At 49.7% G+C, this 19,551-nt stretch overlaps 1 protein-coding gene across 2 annotated transcripts in view; it reads right to left on the bottom strand.

Annotated features, from left to right (window-relative positions):
* The window catches only part of NUP155 (nucleoporin 155), a 63,940-nt gene that overhangs the window by 20,957 nt on the left and 23,432 nt on the right, over positions 1-19,551 (bottom strand). The window contains exons 13-24 of one of the 2 annotated variants that reach the window (XM_073543958.1): positions 14,458-14,628; positions 13,940-14,050; positions 13,743-13,834; positions 13,568-13,656; positions 13,208-13,270; positions 12,974-13,124; positions 12,467-12,533; positions 11,748-11,863; positions 11,145-11,248; positions 10,835-10,968; positions 9,936-10,127; positions 9,648-9,786 (exon numbers count right to left, since the gene is read on the bottom strand). In XM_073543958.1, the coding sequence (XP_073400059.1) occupies positions 9,648-9,786; positions 9,936-10,127; positions 10,835-10,968; positions 11,145-11,248; positions 11,748-11,863; positions 12,467-12,533; positions 12,974-13,124; positions 13,208-13,270; positions 13,568-13,656; positions 13,743-13,834; positions 13,940-14,050; positions 14,458-14,628 (1,429 nt within the window). Of the gene's footprint in view, positions 1-9,647; positions 9,787-9,935; positions 10,128-10,834; positions 10,969-11,144; positions 11,249-11,747; positions 11,864-12,466; positions 12,534-12,973; positions 13,125-13,207; positions 13,271-13,567; positions 13,657-13,742; positions 13,838-13,939; positions 14,051-14,457; positions 14,629-19,551 lie in introns of both variants that reach the window. The other variant, XM_073543957.1, reaches the window with a different exon arrangement.

A 19,551-nucleotide genomic window follows, 5' to 3' on the forward strand; every position in this document is an offset into this window, starting at 1 on the left:
TTGAAAGAGGGAGTAACAGAATGTTGAGTGTAACCCCAACAATCCGGGAGCCTGTACGGATCACCCGGACAGAGTTTAAGCCATTTGATGAGGCTTTCGGAGATGTGGAGGGGTTCTTCAAGGACTTTGAGCAGCAGTGTGCTGTGATGGAGGTGCCCCACTCTGGCTGGATGCGTTTGTTAGTGGGACTCCTGAACGGAAGCATGGCGGAGGCTTACCGAACCACTGATGCACAGCGGAATCAGGATTCTAACATTGTAAAGCGGACTATCATGGATTACCATGCTATCACCCCAGACTCATATAGGGACAAATTCCGAGACCTCCCATGCACCACAAGGGGATCGTTTAGGATATATGCACATAAGATGTCCCAGGCATGTCGGAGATGGCTGGAAGCAGAAAACGCCTTTACTGTTGAAGATGTTATACAGACGTTCCTTATAGAACAATTTCTTGCCAAGTGCCCCGCAGAGGTACGGGAATGGGTCCGGGAGCGCACGCTGTGTACCATGGATAGAGCTGCAGCCCTGGCCGATGAAGCCCTTACTATCCGACCGCAATGGGGGAGGCTTCTGGACAATGAACCACGGCCTGCTCCCGCGCCCCGTCCCCCCTCCAATTATATCTGCCCTTCCACCTAGTCGCAAGCCGATGACTATCACGCCTCCCAATCATGGGCCCCAACAGTTCCGACCACGACCTGGGGGTATCACAGAGAGATGTTAGGTGTGTGGGCAACCTGGACATTTGCAGTTTGGATGTCCCTCAAGGATTCGGAGGGAGCCCCACCTCGTCCAGTGCATCTTGTGCACTCTATCCCGCCTGAGGAAGAGCTACCACCACCCCCACCAGAGTGGACACCGACCACGGCACCATAGATACCCCTCCTGGAGTGTACAGACTCCGGCCTTTGTCCTTTAGCTACCCAGAGCAACGGCAACACCATCTGCAGGATGTCTTAATTGATGGATACAAAGTGTCAGGATTTAGAGACACGGGGGCATTTCTGACTATCGCTGACCCCCGTGTGGTTCAACCCGAGGCAATTCACCAGGGTGCAGGAACTCCCATTGTCTTGGCGGGGGGTGTCCGCAAATATATACAGCGAGCTTTGGTGCATTTGGATTATGGTTTTGGAGAAAAACTGTGTTGGATTGGAGTTATGGGAGGACTTCCTGCAGATATCCTCCTTGGGAACGACACTGGGGAGTTAGTGTCATTTTGTGGGAGCAGTCACCCAACTACAGGCCCTTGAAGCACCACGACATCCGGACCTCACTGGGGAGCAATCTGTTTGGCCAGAAGGTCCGTGGGCCTCTCTATCTTCTGAAAGAACAATTGGAGGGAGATATCGCAGACATTGGAATACCCATCATTCTCTACGTTCTAGAGTTCAGAGACCGTCTCGCCCAGCTAGCTACCTTGGCTAATGATCAACAGCAAATGGCCCAGTCCAGTCAAGAAACCTGGTATGACCGTAAAGCCAGGACCCGGGAATATATGGAAGGACAACAAGTGTTTATAATTATTGCAACCCCTGCCACTGAACAAGTAACTATAAACGATTGAGCAATGTGGACTAAAGTGAGCAGGCCAGAGGTCTGTGTAGACTTCATAGTGTGCTCACTTATTATGGGGGGGAGAGGTTGTGACGGTGTGATAGGCTATGTGGATATCATTTTGTGTATGTTTCTGTTTCACTGATCTTCATAGTGTTTTTCTTGTTGCCTTGTATGTCTATAGCCTGACTGTATCTGTCTCTTGATGACCCCCTGTAGTTCCTTAATCCCCAAGGCTCCTTTGTCTCCTTTGGGAGGCCTGCAAACCGCCCCAACCTGTCTGACTACCCCTGGACACAAGGAGGGGGGTGGGGAGGACAGGAGCTGGACAAGTCAGTTCCCTTGTGGAGGGCATTGTGTGAAGACTGCACTTCACAGAGAAAGAAGAGTATATGGAACATGTTATCCACTGTCAGCTGGATTTTGGACTCATCTCCCTGGACATGTTATCCTGCTACTGAACTGCATTCAAATTCTGGACCATTTTATCCTTTGTGTGGTGGACTGAATATGGACCTTTCGTATTTTTGCCTAAATAAAGGTCTTGGAATTGTTCACTCTTCGCTTGCTCTGTTGATTGTGTTATACCAGAGAAGGACCCCGTGACATCAGGGCTTTCCTTCAGAGTGTGGGCTCACATTGTTCTTTTCTACTGACTTCCTTGGATCCAGAGGATTTCATCCGGGTCCTTACAGGGCTTTCACTTTGACCGATCAGGGACATCTTCCTGCTCTTGCTCTCCTGGAAGGTCACTTCCTTGATGCATTTACTTCCATTAGCACAGTCAGTCCAGCCGGCACCTATTTCCTGTCACTCTCCATTCCTTGCATCTCTTCAGAATAAAGTGGTCTTCGGCCAGTACCTTCCTTCTCACTAAAGGTAACTTTCAACCTCAATGAGGAGCTTGTTAAAACTTTCCTTCCCCCTCTCATCCAGCTGAATAATCTTTATACAAGTTGGTCACGGTCAGTACCTGTCGATGACTGCCTCATTCACATACTGTTGTCCCTATATGCCCTAGTAGAGTTCTCTGACTCTAAGGCTACAGCGCTGCAATTATGGTAGCGCATCAGCTAAGGACAGAATGTTCTCCACTGGAGATTTTCGTCTCACTCCACGTGGGCGCAGGGGTCCTCCTGTCTGTACCGTTTGCCATCATGCTTCTATCCTGCAGCTCTGTAAGGCTGCGACTTGATCCTTCTTCCACATGGAGGGCAACCCAAATCTGGGTAGAATGGCTCGGGTTAGGGCCTGATGGATCTGCCTTACCTTCCATTATCTTTTTGTTCTGGTGTTCCTAGTTTCCCACCCTTGGGACTGCCGTAGGATGTCCCCCAATATGTCATTCGAATAAGGAAAATTTTTGGTACTTCACCATAAAATCTCTTTTGAATACCCTTCATTGGGGGACACAGCACCCCCCCTTGTTGTCCTCGTCTGAATATGTGTTTTTGTTTCTTATGTTGCTTCACCTACTGCTTTCTCACTGGGTAGCTTGGTGTCGGTATGCAGGTGTAGCGGGCTGGGGTTGAGCAAAAACAGGATTTTTGGGTTGCTTACCGTAAAACCTGTTTCTCGGAGCCTTCATTGGGGGACACAGGAACCATGGGTGTATGCTGCTGCCACTAGAAGGCTGACACTATGCACATAAAAAAGTTAGCTCCTCCTCCGTAGTATACACCCCACCGACTGGCACCAAACTAATCAGTTAGTGAGAAAGCAGTAGGAGAAGCAACAGAATAGAGAATACACAGACTACTCAACTGTAGCCATAACACACAGAACAAGTAACATGAGTTATAAAACATGGGAGGGTGCTGTGTCCGCCAATGAAGGCTCCGAGAAACAGATTTTACAGTAAGCAACCCAAAAATCCTGTTTTCTCCATCGCTTCATTGGGGGACACAGGAACCATGTGACGTCCCAAAGCAGCCCCTGGGGAGGGAAAAGCAAATTTCCATTAGGTCGGCGGACTCACCACCGCCGCCTGCAAGATCCTTCTGCCTAGGCTGGCATCCGCCGAAGTGTAAGTGTGGACCCTGTAAAATTTTGCAAACGTGTGGACAGAAGACCAGGTTGCAGCCTTACAAAGCTGCAGCGCGGAAGCCCTGTGGTGCACCGCCCAGGAGGCGCCCACTGCCTGGGTGGAGTGAGCCTTAACCCCAGGAGGGGGCACTCTGTTCTTGTCCCGGTAAGCCGCCAAGATTGCCGATTTGATCCAGCGAGAAATAGTTGCCTTGGAGGCCGGCAGGCCTTTTCGCGCACCATCTGGGATGACGAAAAGGGAGTTTGTCTTCCGGAACGAAGCAGTTCTAGCCAAATAGACGCTCGTCGCCCTGATCAGGTCTAGCTTGTTCAAGGAGCGTTCACGGGGATGAATTGGAGCCGGGCAAAAGGAAGGTAGAACGATGTCTTCATTCAGGTGGAAAGCAGACACCACCTTGGGAAGGAAGGAAGGCGGAGGCCGCAGGACCACCTTATCCTGGTGAAGCACCAAGAAAGGAGGGCGACAAGAAAGGGCCGCCAACTCTGAGACGCGCCGGATGGAGGTGATGGCCACGAGAAAGGCCACTTTCCACGAGAGAAAGGACAGGGAAACTTCCTTAAGGCTCAAATGGGGAACCTTGTAGGGCCTTTAGGACTAGATTGAGATCCCAGGGATCCACGGCGGTGCTGCATGAGCTGTCCCCTGCAGAAAAGTCTTGACCTGCGGACAAGAGGATAACGTCTTCTGAAAAAGAATGGAAAGCGCCGATACTTGACCCTTTAGAGAACTTAGGGCAAGACCCGCGTCCAGGCCCACCTGGAGAAATGCCAGAACAGAAGGGAGCGAAAAGACATAGGCGGGATGTGATTGGACTCGCACCAACCAAAATAGGCCTTCCACGTGCGATAGTACGAGTATATTCTGGAAGACGACGGCTTCCTAGCCCGGATCATGGTGTGAATTACCCGATCAGAAAAACCTGATCCCTACAGAATCGCGGTCTCAACGGCCACGCCGTCAAGTTGAACGACCGAGAATTGGGGTGGTAGATCGGACCCTGAGACAGCAGATCCGATCTGTCTGGAAGCTTCCAGGGAGCGTCCGCGAGAAGGTTGACGATGTCCGCGAACCAAGACCTTCTGGGCCAATCAGGCGCGATGAGAATGACTGACACCCCTTTCGTCTTGATCTTCTTCAACAGCTTGGAAAGAAGAGGAAGGGAAGCACGAACTGTGACCAAGGAATGGTCAGAGCATCGGCGCCCACCGCGAGGATCGCGGGCCCTGGAAACGAACCGTGGAACTTTCCTATTCAGACGGGACGCCATAAGGTCCACATCCGGGGTCCCTCATCGGAGGCAAATTTGATGGAAGACCTCCTGATGCAGGGACCATTCCCCTGCTGCGAGCCCTCACGGCTGAGAAAGTCGGCCGCCCAGTTGTCCACGCCGGGAATGTGCACCGCGGATATCGCTGGAACTGTCACCTCTGCCCAATGAAGGATCTTGGAAACTTCGGCCAACGCCAAGCAACTCCGAGTCCCTCCCTGGTGGTTGCCGTATGCCACCGCTGTGGCATTGTCCGTCTGGATCCGAATTGGTAGACCCTTGAGCAGCTTGTCCCAGTGAAGTAGGGACAGAAAAATTGCCCCTATCTCTAGGATGTTGATCGGCAGAGCAGCCTCCTGCGCCGATCAACGACCTTGGACGGTCAGATGGCGAAACACCACGCCCCAGCCGAGAAGGCTGGCGTCCGTCGTCACCACTTGCCAGTATACCGGAAGGAAGGACCAGCCCTGGGAGAGGAGATGTCAGCCACCAATTGAGGGACTGTTTGACCCGAAACGAGAGTCGAATTGCACGATCCAGGGAGGAGACAGACCTGTTCCACTGCAGCAGAATGGCCTGCTGAAGCGGTCTTGAGTGGAATTGGGCGAAGGGAATCGCTTCCGACATCGTCACCATCCTCCCTAGGACCCTCATGGCTGATCAGAGGGAAGTAAGCCAGGGACCCTGAAAGCGAGCGAACTCCCGCCGAAGAGCTACTCTTTTCTTTGGGGAGGAAGACCCTTATCTGACGGGTGTCGAACAGTATGCCTAGAAACACAAGAGGTTGTGTTGGAACAAGGCAGGACTTTTTCCTGTTGATGATCCACCCGAATCGGGAAAGGGTGTCAAGAATGATGGTCAGACTTTCGTGAGCCTGGGGCAAGGACAGGGCTTTGATGAGGATGTCGTTGAGGTACGGAAAGAGCACGAGACCTCTGATCCTCAAGATGGCCATTAACGCTGCCATGATTTTTGTAAAAACCCTGGGAGCGGTGGTGAGACCGAACGGCAGGGTGACAAACTGGAAATGCTCCTGATGTATCGCGAAGCGCAGGAATTTCTGATGTCCCGGGAAGATGGGGACATGCAGATAGGCGTCCTGAATGTCTATGGAGCACAGGAATTCCTGCGCCTCCATGGAAGCGATTACTGAACGAAGGGACTCCATCCTGAAATGTCGCAGGCGGACCCTTTTGTTCAGTGATTTTAGATCCAGAATGGGCCAAACCGCACTGCCTTTTTTCGGTACTACAAACAGGTTTGAGTAGAAACCTGTGAAGCGTTGTTTTTCTGGTACGGGTACCATCACCCCCGAACTGAGGAGAGAGGTGATGGATGCAAAGAAACCCGGGACCAAGGCGGGGTCTCTCGGGGGTCGGGATTCGAAGAATCGATCCCGAGGGCGAGAAACAAATTCCATCTTGTATCCTGAGGATACAACTACCCTGACCCAAGCGTCTTCCACCGAGGCGAGCCAGACGTCCCTGAAGGCAAGGCGGCGGCCGCCCAACTGGGGGGGATGCGCCGGTGTTTTGTTGACAGTCATGCAGAGGTAGACCTTCCAGGTCTGGACCTGGTGGATCTACCTTGGGAGGAACAGGAGCGCCAAGAAGGAGTAGGCCTAAAGGAAACTTTTTTCCTATCTTGGTGCGCTTGCTGCCTCTGCTGGTGAGAAGGCGTCTCTGCTGTCGTGAAACGACGAAAGGGCCGAAAAGACCGAAACTGACGCTTCGGAAGAGGCCGACGAGGTTTGGACTGGGGGAGAAGAGAGCTTGTGCCCCCCGTGGCATCCTTAATAATCTGGTCCAGCCTAGCGCCAAAGAGGTGCGATCCCTGAAAGGGTAGGCTGGTGAGGGACTTTTTTGATAAGTCCGCCTGCCAGGTCTTAAGCCAAACTGTGCACCGAATTGCGACAACGTTGCTAGATGCCTGAGCTGCGCAAGACACGGCATCCAGGGAGGCAGAGACCAAATATTTGCCTGCGTGAGAAATCTGGTTGGCGAGCTCCGCTAGCTGTTCTGGCTGGGCTCCAGCCAGAATGCCTTGGCGGAGATCCGTAGCCCATTTGGCTATGGCCTTTGAAACCCAAGTGGAAGCAAAGGCCGGGCTTCGAAAGCTGACTTTGCAAAGGATTCTATAATTCTGTCATTAGGATCTCCCAAAGATGCTCCACCAGAAATTGGAAGGACCCTGTTGTTAGATAGTCTAGAGACCGGCGGGTCCACGGAGGGAGAAGCTGACCAGTCAGCGGTGAGCTCCGGAGAAAAAGGATATAACACGCCAAGGCGCTTTCCTCTTTGAAAGCGCCTGGTCGGATTTTCTCTTTCCCTGGTCAGAATCTTCTGGAACTCAGAATTGGGATCGAAGACCTTGGAAGGTGATTTAGACCGTCTGAATGAAACCCCCTGATCTGCGGGTTCCGCAGGAGTCTTTGATGTCGAAGGTCTGGTTGATCGCTCCAATGAGGCTCTGAACCATACCCCTCATGTCAGCGATTTGGTCCGAATCCAGCTCCAAAACATCATCAGAGGGCGCATCCGAGAAAGTCTTGCCTGGTTCAGGAGAGGAGGAACGGGAAGAAGGAGGTCTCTGGGACGGGCTATGGGGCGAGATGGAACGGGAAGAGGATTCGGACCGGCGCTCCTGTCTGGATCTTTTGTGGCTAATGTTAGCAGGCTCAGACGGAGATTCCTGTGAACTGCTGGGTCCTGCGGAAGTCTGCAGGGGCAACTTATCAAGTACAGACAGCAGGGTCTGAGACACCCTAGTGAGATCCGCCACAGATTGTGACAGAGAGGAAGTCCACCCTGGGATAGGGGTCTCACTTGGGACAACCGGGGGCTCCTGGGCGGTGGGTTCAATGGGGTTGCTGCAGTCCTGACAGAGGGGAGAGGACTGACTTGATGGAAATTTGCATTTACAAGAAGAACATGCAAAGTGACTGACCACAGTGGAGGAAGAGGAGGAGGTTGGAGGACGAGAACGAAGTGGCTTAGAATTAGACATGATGAGCAGACCCACTAAGCAGTGCCAGAAGGTTAGGGGACAGGGAGGAGGGTGTCAGTCTGCAGTGCAGAGCTACTCACGGGTCAGATGTCCTGAAAAGTCTTCCAGCTAGAGAGGAGGCACAGCTTGATTGGGTATGCAGGTCCCACAGACAGAAAACAGCGTCCGGCTCACAGGCTGAGGCTGCCCGGGAGATGGAGTAGAATGCGCGCACTTTGGAAGCAGTGGGCAGTAAGGAACCAAGCTCTCGCTCGCTGAGGCCAGAAAAGGGGGCAGAGCTAACCGCGCTGTCAGGAGTCCAAAGATGGCACTGCTAGAAGCCTATAGGAAGGGTAGGAGGAGGAGTGGGCGGGGACATCAGGAGCGCAGAAATGATGAACAGAGCGGTGGCAAGGCGGGCGGGAGAAAAGACCACCCGAGAAGAAGGGTCGTGGCCACGACGCAGGACAAGGCCTGAATAGAAGCTGGGGCCTGAATTAAACACGGCAGCCGCCGGGGAGCGCGGGACAGCGCGGAGGCATTATTAAAGGATGCACTGCTGCGGCGACCTCTCTCAGCATAGAGCACCACTATGCAGTCCGGTATGAAAAAAACGGGAAGGGGGGGAAGTGCAAGGGACGCCGCAAGGCGATTTGAGCAGTGCTTCCCCAGTACTCCTTCACCACCGCCCAGCGTCCTGCTGTGGAAGTTTAAGGGACGCTAAGCTGACAGAGGGACTAGGTGGGTCCAGACTTGCAGATACTTACCTACTTCATCTGTAAGCCTTGTCTTAAAGGAAAACCTGGGGAAACCTCATCATCCAGGCGAAGAAAAAGGATGTCCACGCCTCCCCCAACCGACAGGCTCTGGTGGGTGAGAGACAGGGGGCTAGGATCGGTCTGGATCACCTGGACACGCATCCGTGTTAGGGGCTCTTGATCCTGCCGGCTAGACGTATGAGGATACAGGGTGGCAGTACACGCCGTACTCATCATCTCTTTGTAGGAATACAATGTGACTATTCACTCTGTATCCCTCCAAAAACCTGAAAGGGAACGACGCACACTGAGGTACATAAGGATCTAATGAAAGACCCGTGTCCACCTCCTACTGACACTAAGCTAAACTGATCAGTTTGGTGCCAGTCGGTGGGGTGTATACTGCGGAGGAGGAGCTAACTTTTTTATGTGCATAGTGTCAGCCTCCTAGTGGCAGCAGCATACACCCATGGTTCCTGTGTCCCCCAATGAAGTGATGGAGAAATGTGTATTAAAGTTTCGCATCAGCCTCCTGGTGGCAGCCGCATACATCCCATGCTTTTCTATGTCCGCCTTTGATGGTTATGAGAAAGTGTACAAAAAATCCGATATTTTTTATTTTTTTTTTTTTTTTTTTTTTTTTTTTTTTTTAAGTCCCCCTGGTGGGACATGAACCCGCAACTGCTTGTCCAATATACTATTCATCAGTATTGTCTACGAAAAATGACTACAGGCTAGTCTTTTACAGGCTAGTCTTTAGAGTAGAAAGCTGGCAGTGGTGACATTCTGTAGGACCCGGGTTTCCTACCAGAACACAACGATTGTAAACATTTAAATGCCGCCGTCAGAAAATAACTGCGGCATCTAAAATAGTTAAACAGCATTAACTGTTGCTGTAAAACACATCTCCTGAGCCCGCTCCATACATCTGCGACCCACGTAGATGCCTGTCCTACGTCAGGAATGGGTTAAAAATTGCATAAAAAGGTGCAGAAACCAGACAAAGACACAGCTGGGGAAGGAAATACCTTGTCTGTACTGCCCACAAACATTAGGCAAATCCACTTGTTGACTTATTTTCTGATATTCCCTCAGAGACTCTCGGAGCATCAACTCTTTATCAAATTTGCTCTGGGCCTGGCGGGACCGCTGCAAGAGCTCATTTGCCTGCAATACAAAAACACACACACAAAAAAAAATGTTGATTCCTTTAATAAGCAATTATGCAACTTTTTTTATTTATGAAAAACTCCTCCTAAAATGAAAAAAAAAAAAAAAAAAATTTTGCCCATCTTTCTTAGGGCCAGATTTTGTACCTTCGAGCATGTGGCATCGTCGGGGCTGTAGAAGAGCGGGCAGACTTCTTGCAGACGAGAGCTTATTCCATCCACTGAGGCGTTATCATGGATGTAGTGATTGATCAGCGATGCCACGAGGGCTCCGGTCAGCTCCTTGTCTCGGGTCACTAGATCCCTAAAGGAAGTGATCGTCAGTTGCTCCTGCAGGTCCTGGTAACGGAAGCAAAAAGAATGCACAAGAGAGAAAAAAAAAATTCTGGAAAAAGATTTGTTTTGTGCCACCATTTATTTATTTTTGACCCAGAACTTTAATTTTTCCATGGATGGGCTTGTGTTATTTCTGCAACATGTTGATGTTTCTATTGGTACCATTTTGGGGAGAGAAAAAAAGTTTCACTCGGCTTCATTTAATTCTTGTATTTATATATTTTTTTTCCAATATTTTAAGTGTGAACTTATTCGGATGCCACAATGCCAAAGCATAACACCCATGGTCCTGTGTCCCCCAATGAGGCGTAGGAGAAAAGGGGGCGATTCAGATGTTTACATTTTTTTTTTTCAGTCCCCCTAGGGGACTTATGATTGATTGCTTGTATTATGCATTGCAATACTTCCAAGTATCACAGAATACAGTGACATTTACAATCAAGTATGAAGACCACCCACAGGCCTGGACATCTTAGCAATATTGTATGCTTTCAGAAGGCCCCCGCCAATGCTATGGCAAGCAATCAGCACGGCAAGGAGGTGGGTGATGGGTGCTGAAATGGGAGCGCATGCAGTCTGGAGCCATTTAAATGTTGCACTAGCGCTGATGGAGGCGGCCGGCATCCAACCTGTATGGAGTGGGCTTATTATGGTCAGTGTGATAGGGACATATACAGAAAGCATCGATGCTTTAAGCAAGCAGGACGCACCTTCTGCAGGTCGAACACGATGTGGTGTAACTGGTGCTCGCAGAGCAGTTTCCATAGAGCCAAGGCTTGACAGGTCTTTCTGACCAAGATGTGGATCCCTTGAAGAGACGTCTTCTCTATGAGCTGGGCTTCAGCTGGAAGACAGAACAGAGACCTGGTGTTAGAGCCATGAAGTGGTCATGGTGCACACTGCACTACATCAAGCATTATACCGCGTGTCAGCTGCAGGGGTTACATCGTACAGATGGATTCCGCATCTAATAAAATGCTAAATAAAGTAATATGGTTGCTAGTCGCTCGTTTCTCTTACTATGGAACTTTCTCTGCAGTTCTTGCTGGACTTGTTGAGAACTTCCCATGTCGTGATGACCCATGGCACCCAAACGCTGCTGAATATTGACCGGCGTTCCAAAACTGCAAACAATTAGGGTATAAAGAGTTCAAAATCATGATACCCCCCTACTTATCAGCCCTGTGACTGCTCCTGAAAATACCTCTGATGTAAAAGGTGTTGCAATATCATCAATGCTTAAAATAAGCAACTTTGCATTTACTTCTACAGTTTGCTCCCCCTTTGCTCCTACGCAACCGGCCACCGCTGCAGTCTATCATAGGTGGCCGATCTCCTAGGCATGAAGATTTGCCTGTGCTCCTCCGATGCTGCAGAGGCACAGTTTCCTCTGGCTGCACCATGAGCGTGCGCACCAGTTTGGATCGGCGGCTCAGCCGTCGTCAGGAGCGCACTCTTCATCGGCGAGCCGATAGGCACGGGAGCAGCGCGCTCCTGAAGCGCTATGTTCAGACAACTCCTTTCATCTCCGAGAAGCCAAAAGAGAGTCAGAATAAAAGTAACCCGCTTGCTCACGACTTCAGGGGTTTATTAGCCTCCACTGCTTATAATATCACATCTTACCTTAGATTTCCTAAGGAACCGGCACCGAATTGAGAGTTTCTATCCATAAACTCCAGCAACCCTTTGAGCTCCTGTAGAACTGACTGCAAGACGTGGGGGGAGATGCTGCTGTCAATCTGCAATGTACAGAGAAAGAAAAAAAGAAAAAGAAAAAAAAAAAATCAAATACCCTTCATGAAAACATAAAATAGTAAGCCGCGTCCCCGGCGCTCATGTGATTTACTGATGTGACCGCTTTCCCTTCTGTGTTCTCTTCTGCACCGACAAGAACGTTTTTGTTCGGTGAAGTGGTCACCACGTGGTTAAATCACATGAAAACCGCCATATAGAGCACCATGGACTTTACACATGATAGCAAAAGGGTTTTATAGCTGCATCAAGCTGGTGGCAATGGGCAAAACCATCGGCACCCTGCGAGTGCAATAGCTGGTGCTTGAGATGGGCAGCAGTAATCAGAGGTAGCTCCAGTTGCTGCTGTTACAGATAGGTTTTGGCTAGATGAGACAGCTGGAACATGCCCTGTGTGGCGTTGGATCAGCTTATGAGTTTTCTCTTTACACCCGCAAGGCATTGAAACACCTCCTTGATGGGATCTTGCAGTAAGGAGGAACAGGGGCTGGAAAATCACCGATGGGTGGTGGTGGTGGGGGGGGCGTTCGATCAATCAGGCAATTATCTTAATTGTTAAGATAACGCAGATGGGGAACATGCGGTCTTACCCCTGTGACATTTCGGTTTTCAATCTTGTAATTCCTTTCCACAATCATGCTTCCGTCCCAGATGTTACTAGAAAACAATGGTGCCGAGAATGAGCATGAAATACTGAAATTAAAACGGTATTCCAATCTCCAATACCCTATCTTAATATGTAGTAGATGTAATAATAAAAATATTAGTAAATACCTTCAATTAGACGTAGTATAGTTCTTCTGATTCACTATGTTGCTTTCCCTATGCGCAGGGCATTGCAGTAGCTTAGGTATCCATGGTTACAAGAACAACTAACTCTCACTTTGAGTGGCCGTAACCATGGATACCTAAGCTACTGCAATGCCCTGCACATAGGGTAAGCAACAGAGTGAATCAGAAGAACTATACTACATTTCTAATTGGAGATATTTGCGAATATTATACCTGCTACATATTAGGATGGGGTCTTGGGAGATGGGAATACCCTTTTAAGGAAGGTGAAAAAACAGGTCATTGGGTTAATTTATTAGACTCACTTGATAATGCGGGTAAAATAGATGCAGATTCCATTGTGTTTTCCAGAAAAGATGATTTCTGAGCCTGGTAATACAGGCAGAGGTGCGGTGGACTGATAGGCCGGAGAAGCAGCAGAATACACCGGGGTAGATATATTGGGTGGATAGACGCCTGAAATAATAGGAGAGATTGTGACGCATGAGCCAATGTGAAGAGAAGAATGAATAACAACATAGATATACATGAAGACTTGCCTTGAGCGGGTGTAGCCAGGAAGCTGGGCATTGCTACCGGACTGCTGATAGGCATGGGTGACCCTGAAATTCAAAGGACAGTGTGTTTGAACCAGTGGAAATGCTGCTGTAATCACAGGACTATTCATTTGCTTCCTTAGGTGACAGCAGCATGTTATGGTCGGCAACAATTCAAATCTCCTTATTGTGTCCCACATGAAAACCATTGCCGTGAGCGGCGTACAAGCCAATTAAAAGGGGTTCATTAATTGAGGTGCAAACCATTTTAATGAAACCCAATTGCAAAAAATGATTTGTTGCTTTTATTCTTTTCCGTGAAACAATTCCTAGTTTCAGTATAATGAGAGGATTTATTCTTACCGATTGGCAAAGGCGAACCAAACATTGCTCCGGCATTAGCAGGGGCAGGGAGCGAAGGCTGAATTCTCATCTGCGCGTCCCCTCCATACCTATTGCGATGGGAGTGTTATTTAACCATTTGATTGTGTTAAATATTAGAAAACAGGACAACTTTATCCAAGTGCTGCGAGACTACCTGAAAAAAGCCCGAGTAGCCCAGACAGAGATTTCTCGGTCAGATGCGGCATGAGAACAAGCGAGTATTAAACAGGTTGCACAGGCCTGATCCTGCTTTAAAAAAAAACAAAAAAAAAAAAAACAAGTGAGTTGGAAAAAAAATAAAATAAAGGTATTAAAAAAAAAAAAAAGCCTTAAAATAAATATAAAAAGTACCTGGTGTAGTTTGAAGAAACGCTCAATATCCTCTCCTTCTCCTCCAGCGCTGCCAACGAGAAGATGTCGGAGCTGGTCTACTGGCCGAAGCTTGTGGAAAATATGACTTCCCTACAGATTTAACATTAATAAAGTCAGAAACGGGTGTAAATTGAGGCGCACATCCATGCCTCCCCTCCGAAAATACTACTGACTAGTGATGAGCGAGCTTGCTCGTGTCTTATTTGAGTATTTTTGGCATGCCTGAAAAAAAAAAAAAAAAAAAAAAAAAAAGGCTTGAGTCGCCGCACCTGCATGTCTCGCAGCTGTTCGACAGCCTCAATACATGCAGGGATTGCCTGTTTGTTAGGCCTGTTTACTAGGCAGTCCATGCATGTGTTGCGGCTGTCAAACAGCTGTGAGACATGCAGTCGCAGAGACACTAAATTTTTTCAAGCAGGCCGAAAACACTCGATTAGGACACAAGCATACTCTAATAACGCCTTATCCGAGCACGCTCGCTCATGACTACTACCGACCTTAGCAGACAGCAGCACAAACTTCTTGGGTGGAACGACGTGCTGTCGTGTCATCACCGGCGGGTCGGTCACAGGGATTAAATCCATGTTTAGCGGAGTTATAACTTTCTCAACCTTTACTTCATCAATAGGATGGAGAGTCCAGGAATGGCCATCAATGGCTACAGTCACCTGAAAATTAGTAAAAAAATAAATAAATGTCATGATGCTTCATTTGTGGTGAAAAATCTTAACGATAGAGAAATGGGATTCCTATTCAAATGCTCAGTGGTGGGACCCCATCCAGTAACAAGACGTTTCTTCCTTTTAAAAACTACATCCTTGAATCGGCGCCAATGCTGCTGTGATCACAGGACCACAAAGTCTATTGAAAAGGACTTATCTCAATGATTCATATCATGCTCTCCTATATACTTTTTTTTTTTTTTTAGGGACAGCAGCAGGGAGGAAGTACAGGACTGCAATAATTTAACTATTCTCACTTCTATGAAAATTAATTGAGCCAGTAACTTGCAGGAGAAGGAAGTTCTGGTGTTTTGTCATTGCAGTTAGGAAGAATTGGGGCTCGGTTGCATGGTCTAGTGCAGTGGTCCCCAACCTTTTTTGCACCAGGGACCGGTTTCAAGCAAGACCATTCTTCCATGGCCCGGCAGGGCGGGGATGGAGGTGTGGCAGGGGCGGGGCTTTGGTCATAAGGGGGCGAGGCTATGGACGCAGTTGTAGTGTAGCAGTGCATACTTATAATTAAATAACATTTATAATGTGACTCAACTCACCATAGGTTTTGAATGAGTGCTCCATCACCCTTTTCTCCCCATCATTGCCATCTCTCCATCATTGCCTTCACCCCATCACCCCCTTCTCCCCATCATTGCCTTCACCCCCTTCTCCCCATCATTGCCTTCACCCCATCACTCCCTTCTCCCCATCATTGCCTTCACCCCATCACTGCCATCTCTCCATCATTGCCTTCACCCCCTTCTCCCCATCATTGCCTTCACCCCATCACTCCCTTCTCCCCATCATTGCCTTCACCCCATCACTCCCTTCTCCCCATCATTGCCTTCACCCCATCACTCCCTTCTCCCCATCATTGCCTTCACCCCATCACTCCCTTCTCCCCATCATTGCCTTCACCCCATCACTCCCTTCTCCCCATCATTGCCTTCACCCCATCACTCCCTTCTCCCCATCATTGCCTTCACCCCATCACTCCCTTCTCCCCATCATTGCCTTCACCCCATCACTCCCTTCTCCCCATCATTGCCTTCACCCCATCACTCCCTTCTCCCCATCATTGCCTTCACCCCATCACTGCCATCTCTCCATCATTGCCTTCACCCCCTTCTCCCCATCATTGCCTTCACCCCATCACTCCCTTCTCCCCATCATTGCCTTCACCCCATCACTCCCTTCTCCCCATCATTGCCTTCACCCCATCACTCCCTTCTCCCCATCATTGCCTTCACCCCATCACTGCCATCTCTCCATCATTGCCTTCACCCCCTTCTCCCCATCATTGCCTTCACCCCATCACTCCCTTCTCCCCATCATTGCCTTCAATCCATCACTCCCCTCTCCCCATCATTGCCTTCACCCCATCACTCCCCTCTCCCCATCATTGCCTTTACCCCATCATTGCCTTCACCCCATCACTGCCTTCACCCCATCACTCCCCTCTCCCCATCATTGCCTTAACCCCATCACTCCCTTCTCCCCATCATTGCCTTCACCCCATCACTGCCGTCTCCCCATCATTGCCTTCACCCCATCACTCCCTTCTCCCCATCATTGCCTTCACCCCATCACTGCTGTCTCCCCATCATTGCCTTCACCCCATCACTCCCCTCTCCCCATCATTGCCTTCACCCCATCACTCCCTTCTCCCCATCATTGCCTTCACCCCATCACTCCCCTCTGCCCATCATTGCCTTCATCCCATCACTCCCCTCTCTCCATCATTGCCTTCATCCCATCACTCCCCTCTCCCCATCATTGCCTTCATCCCATCACCGCTGTCTCCCCATCATTGCCTTCACCCCATCACTCCCCTCATGGCCTTCTCCTCATGTCCCCATCTCCTCCAGGGCCAGGCTACACACACACACACACACAGGGCCAGGCCACACACACACACACAGGGCCAGGCTACACACACACACACAGGGCCAGGCTACACACACACACACACACAGGGCCAGGCTACACACACACACACACAGGGCCAGGCCACACACACACACACACAGGGCCAGGCTACACACACACACACAGGGCCAGGCCACACACACACACACACACACAGACACCACCTCTCTCCTCTCACCTGCCCGCCGCCCGCGCTTCCTCGCTCTGACACAGCAGCCGCGCTCTCCTCTCTGTGTCAGAGACAGGAAGCGCGGGCGGCGGGCAGGAAGCTGGACGGGTCCTTGCAGCTCCGCTCCTGCTATTCCCTCTTGCAGGCAGCGGAGCTGCTTGGATCGCTCCCTGGCCGCCGCTAAGAACTGCAGCACGCCGCCCCAGCCCCCGCTACGCCACTGACCGCCCCTGGCTCCCCTTGTGTCCGCGGACCGGCAAGGGCACTGCAGCGGCCCGGTGCTGGGCCGCGGACCGGCGTTGGGGACCCCTGGTCTAGTGGATCTGCGCTCGGACCCTTCCTAACAGTCATTTATATCCTTGAAAAAAGAACAAAAGGGAATTAGACCTACCGGTAATTCTGTTTCCTGTAGTCCCTCAGGACAGCACCATGGAGGACGTCCTTCCTTGCCCTATAGCGGGACAGGATCAGAGAGAAGTTAAAAGGCCCCTCCCACCTCCAGTGTTTTTTCAAAGTACCACCGAGGATGGATGGAAATGGTCTAAACGCGCCCTTACAAAAGCGTATGTAAGACCCTTTAGCGGCTCCATCCCAATCTCGAGCCACGATGACCTGATGGATGAACAATCTGCCGATCGATCCCATGCAGGCCTAAAGACAAACATAAGGGAGGGAACTAAGGGTGCTGTCCTGAGGGACTACAGGAAACAGAATTACCGGTAGGTCTAATCCTCTTTTTCCCTTATGTCCCTCCGGACAGCACCATGGAGAATACCAAAGCAAAGGTCTCAGGGTGGGAACAGAAGCCCCAAAGTTCTAGGTAAGAACCAGGCTAGATATAGAAATTATCTATAAGATGAGAAGAAATATAGATATCGAAGGGGATCTACAAAGGTGATCACTGTAGTGAGTATCTGATATATGTCTATAATGGCCAATTTCAGTATGAATGTGGCAAACAAGATCTGCAGTGGAACAACCTGTTGTACCCCAATACCACTAAAGAACTGCAGTGAATTACAGTTATTGTGATAGATACTTATGAACACCAGTGTCACAGAATAGGTTTAAAACCTTATTGCCCAGCAAAAGGTATGGCGATAACCCCAGCCACAATACAACGAGGACTGTACAGAGCAGTAACTCGCTGTATGTGCTTATCACACAGGAGAGTTCCTTCGTCAGTCCTCCTGGGCTCGGCTTAAACCTTGGCTGGAGACCAGCTTACCATACTACAAGGAAACCTGCAGGCCAGTGACCCTGCTCCGCTGGAAGATCAGAGCAATAACAGTACATGGAAAATAGTGGTGCATTGAGATGTTTGTACCCTACTCATCCAGGAGATCAGGTGTATTCTGAATCCTTTACATGTCTAAACCTCAAGAAAGGGTTGGATATTATTTAAGACTAAGTAAATACTCCATCTGGCAGGTAACATCTCCTGCCACTACCAACATTCAATGCTTCTAATGAGAAGCCCAAATGGAAATGTGGATCCTCACCCCTGTTTTACTGATGTTAGACACAGGGAGTCTGGACTTTGGAACTGAGGAGAGTAAGTGTGTGCTTCTATACAAGTCATTAGCCCAGACACTGTAAATGTGTCAACTTATTTATATGTTATATCCTAAAAGGCGAGATATTTATACCCCTGACTGCTACTATGGTGGGAGGAATCACACTCTATAACTAGAGGGAGGTAGGTTTCCTCCCATCGCAGAGGGGATGGACTACTGCGAGGCAGAGGGACTATGGGTTCTCAACCGCGAGAGTCCTGGATACAGCTTCTTTACCTTAGGAGCCCTGACTCCTGTAAGAGCAGCGAGTACGGGATCCTCTGCCACCTGACGCAGAGCTGCTGAATCGCCACCAGGTACAAAAAGTAGTGATGCCACCCCTGGTAAACATAATACAACGTATTTATGGGACAAGAATCTGCCTACCGGGTGTCCAGGAAACTAGTCCGACTGCTCTATGTGGAGTCGGGAAGAATTGTTTTCTTCCACCTTATGGTATTTTCTGCACCCAGACTATGTCCACTTAAAGGATGAACCCCAGAGATGTATGTCCCCCTTTAAAGGCTAACTATGAGGGAGACCTGCCTTTAGCACTCAAGACAGTAACTCACTTGAGAGTTCTGTTCCAAATAGAAGAAATGCTAAGTTACTAGGCCAATTCAAGCATAACTGTTCGTCTGGCTAAATCCAGTTGCCAAGAATGAAGCAACAGAAACTGGGTCTGGGTCCCGAAAGACGGAAGACCAGAGTTGGGGCCTGAGACAAAATGTGAAGTGGTAGGCCGACCATACAAGGTGCGGCCCTCAAAAAGGCCCAAGTCAGAAGGTCTAAGCCAGAGGCACAAAGCCACAGCACCCGAGGTACTATGAAGCACAGAGGTATTAAGACACACAAATGACCCCGAGGCGCAGGGGTACCCAAGCCTTATGACGCACAGAAGCCTTATGCTGTACAGAAGCGCTATGACGCAATATGATGTGCCAAGACACTATGGGGCGCTATGAAGCAATATGATGCATAGAGCCACTAGGAAGGCTTATGATGCAATATGATACACCAAGGGACTATGAAGCTATAAGATGCAGTATGATGCACAGACACTATAAAGTGCTATGATGCAATACGATGCACAAAGGCACTATGAAGCCACATAGTGGAATACGCTGCATAGAGGCCCTATGAAGCCCCATGATGCTGTATGATGCGGTATGATGAACAGAGGCAATATGCAGCCCCATGATGCAGTCTGATGCACAAGGG

The sequence above is a fragment of the Dendrobates tinctorius genome, unplaced genomic scaffold, assembly GCF_039654945.1.
Source record: "Dendrobates tinctorius isolate UK_male_01 unplaced genomic scaffold, ASM3965494v1 ptg000135l, whole genome shotgun sequence".
In the NCBI taxonomy this organism is placed as follows: Eukaryota; Metazoa; Chordata; class Amphibia; order Anura; family Dendrobatidae; genus Dendrobates; species Dendrobates tinctorius.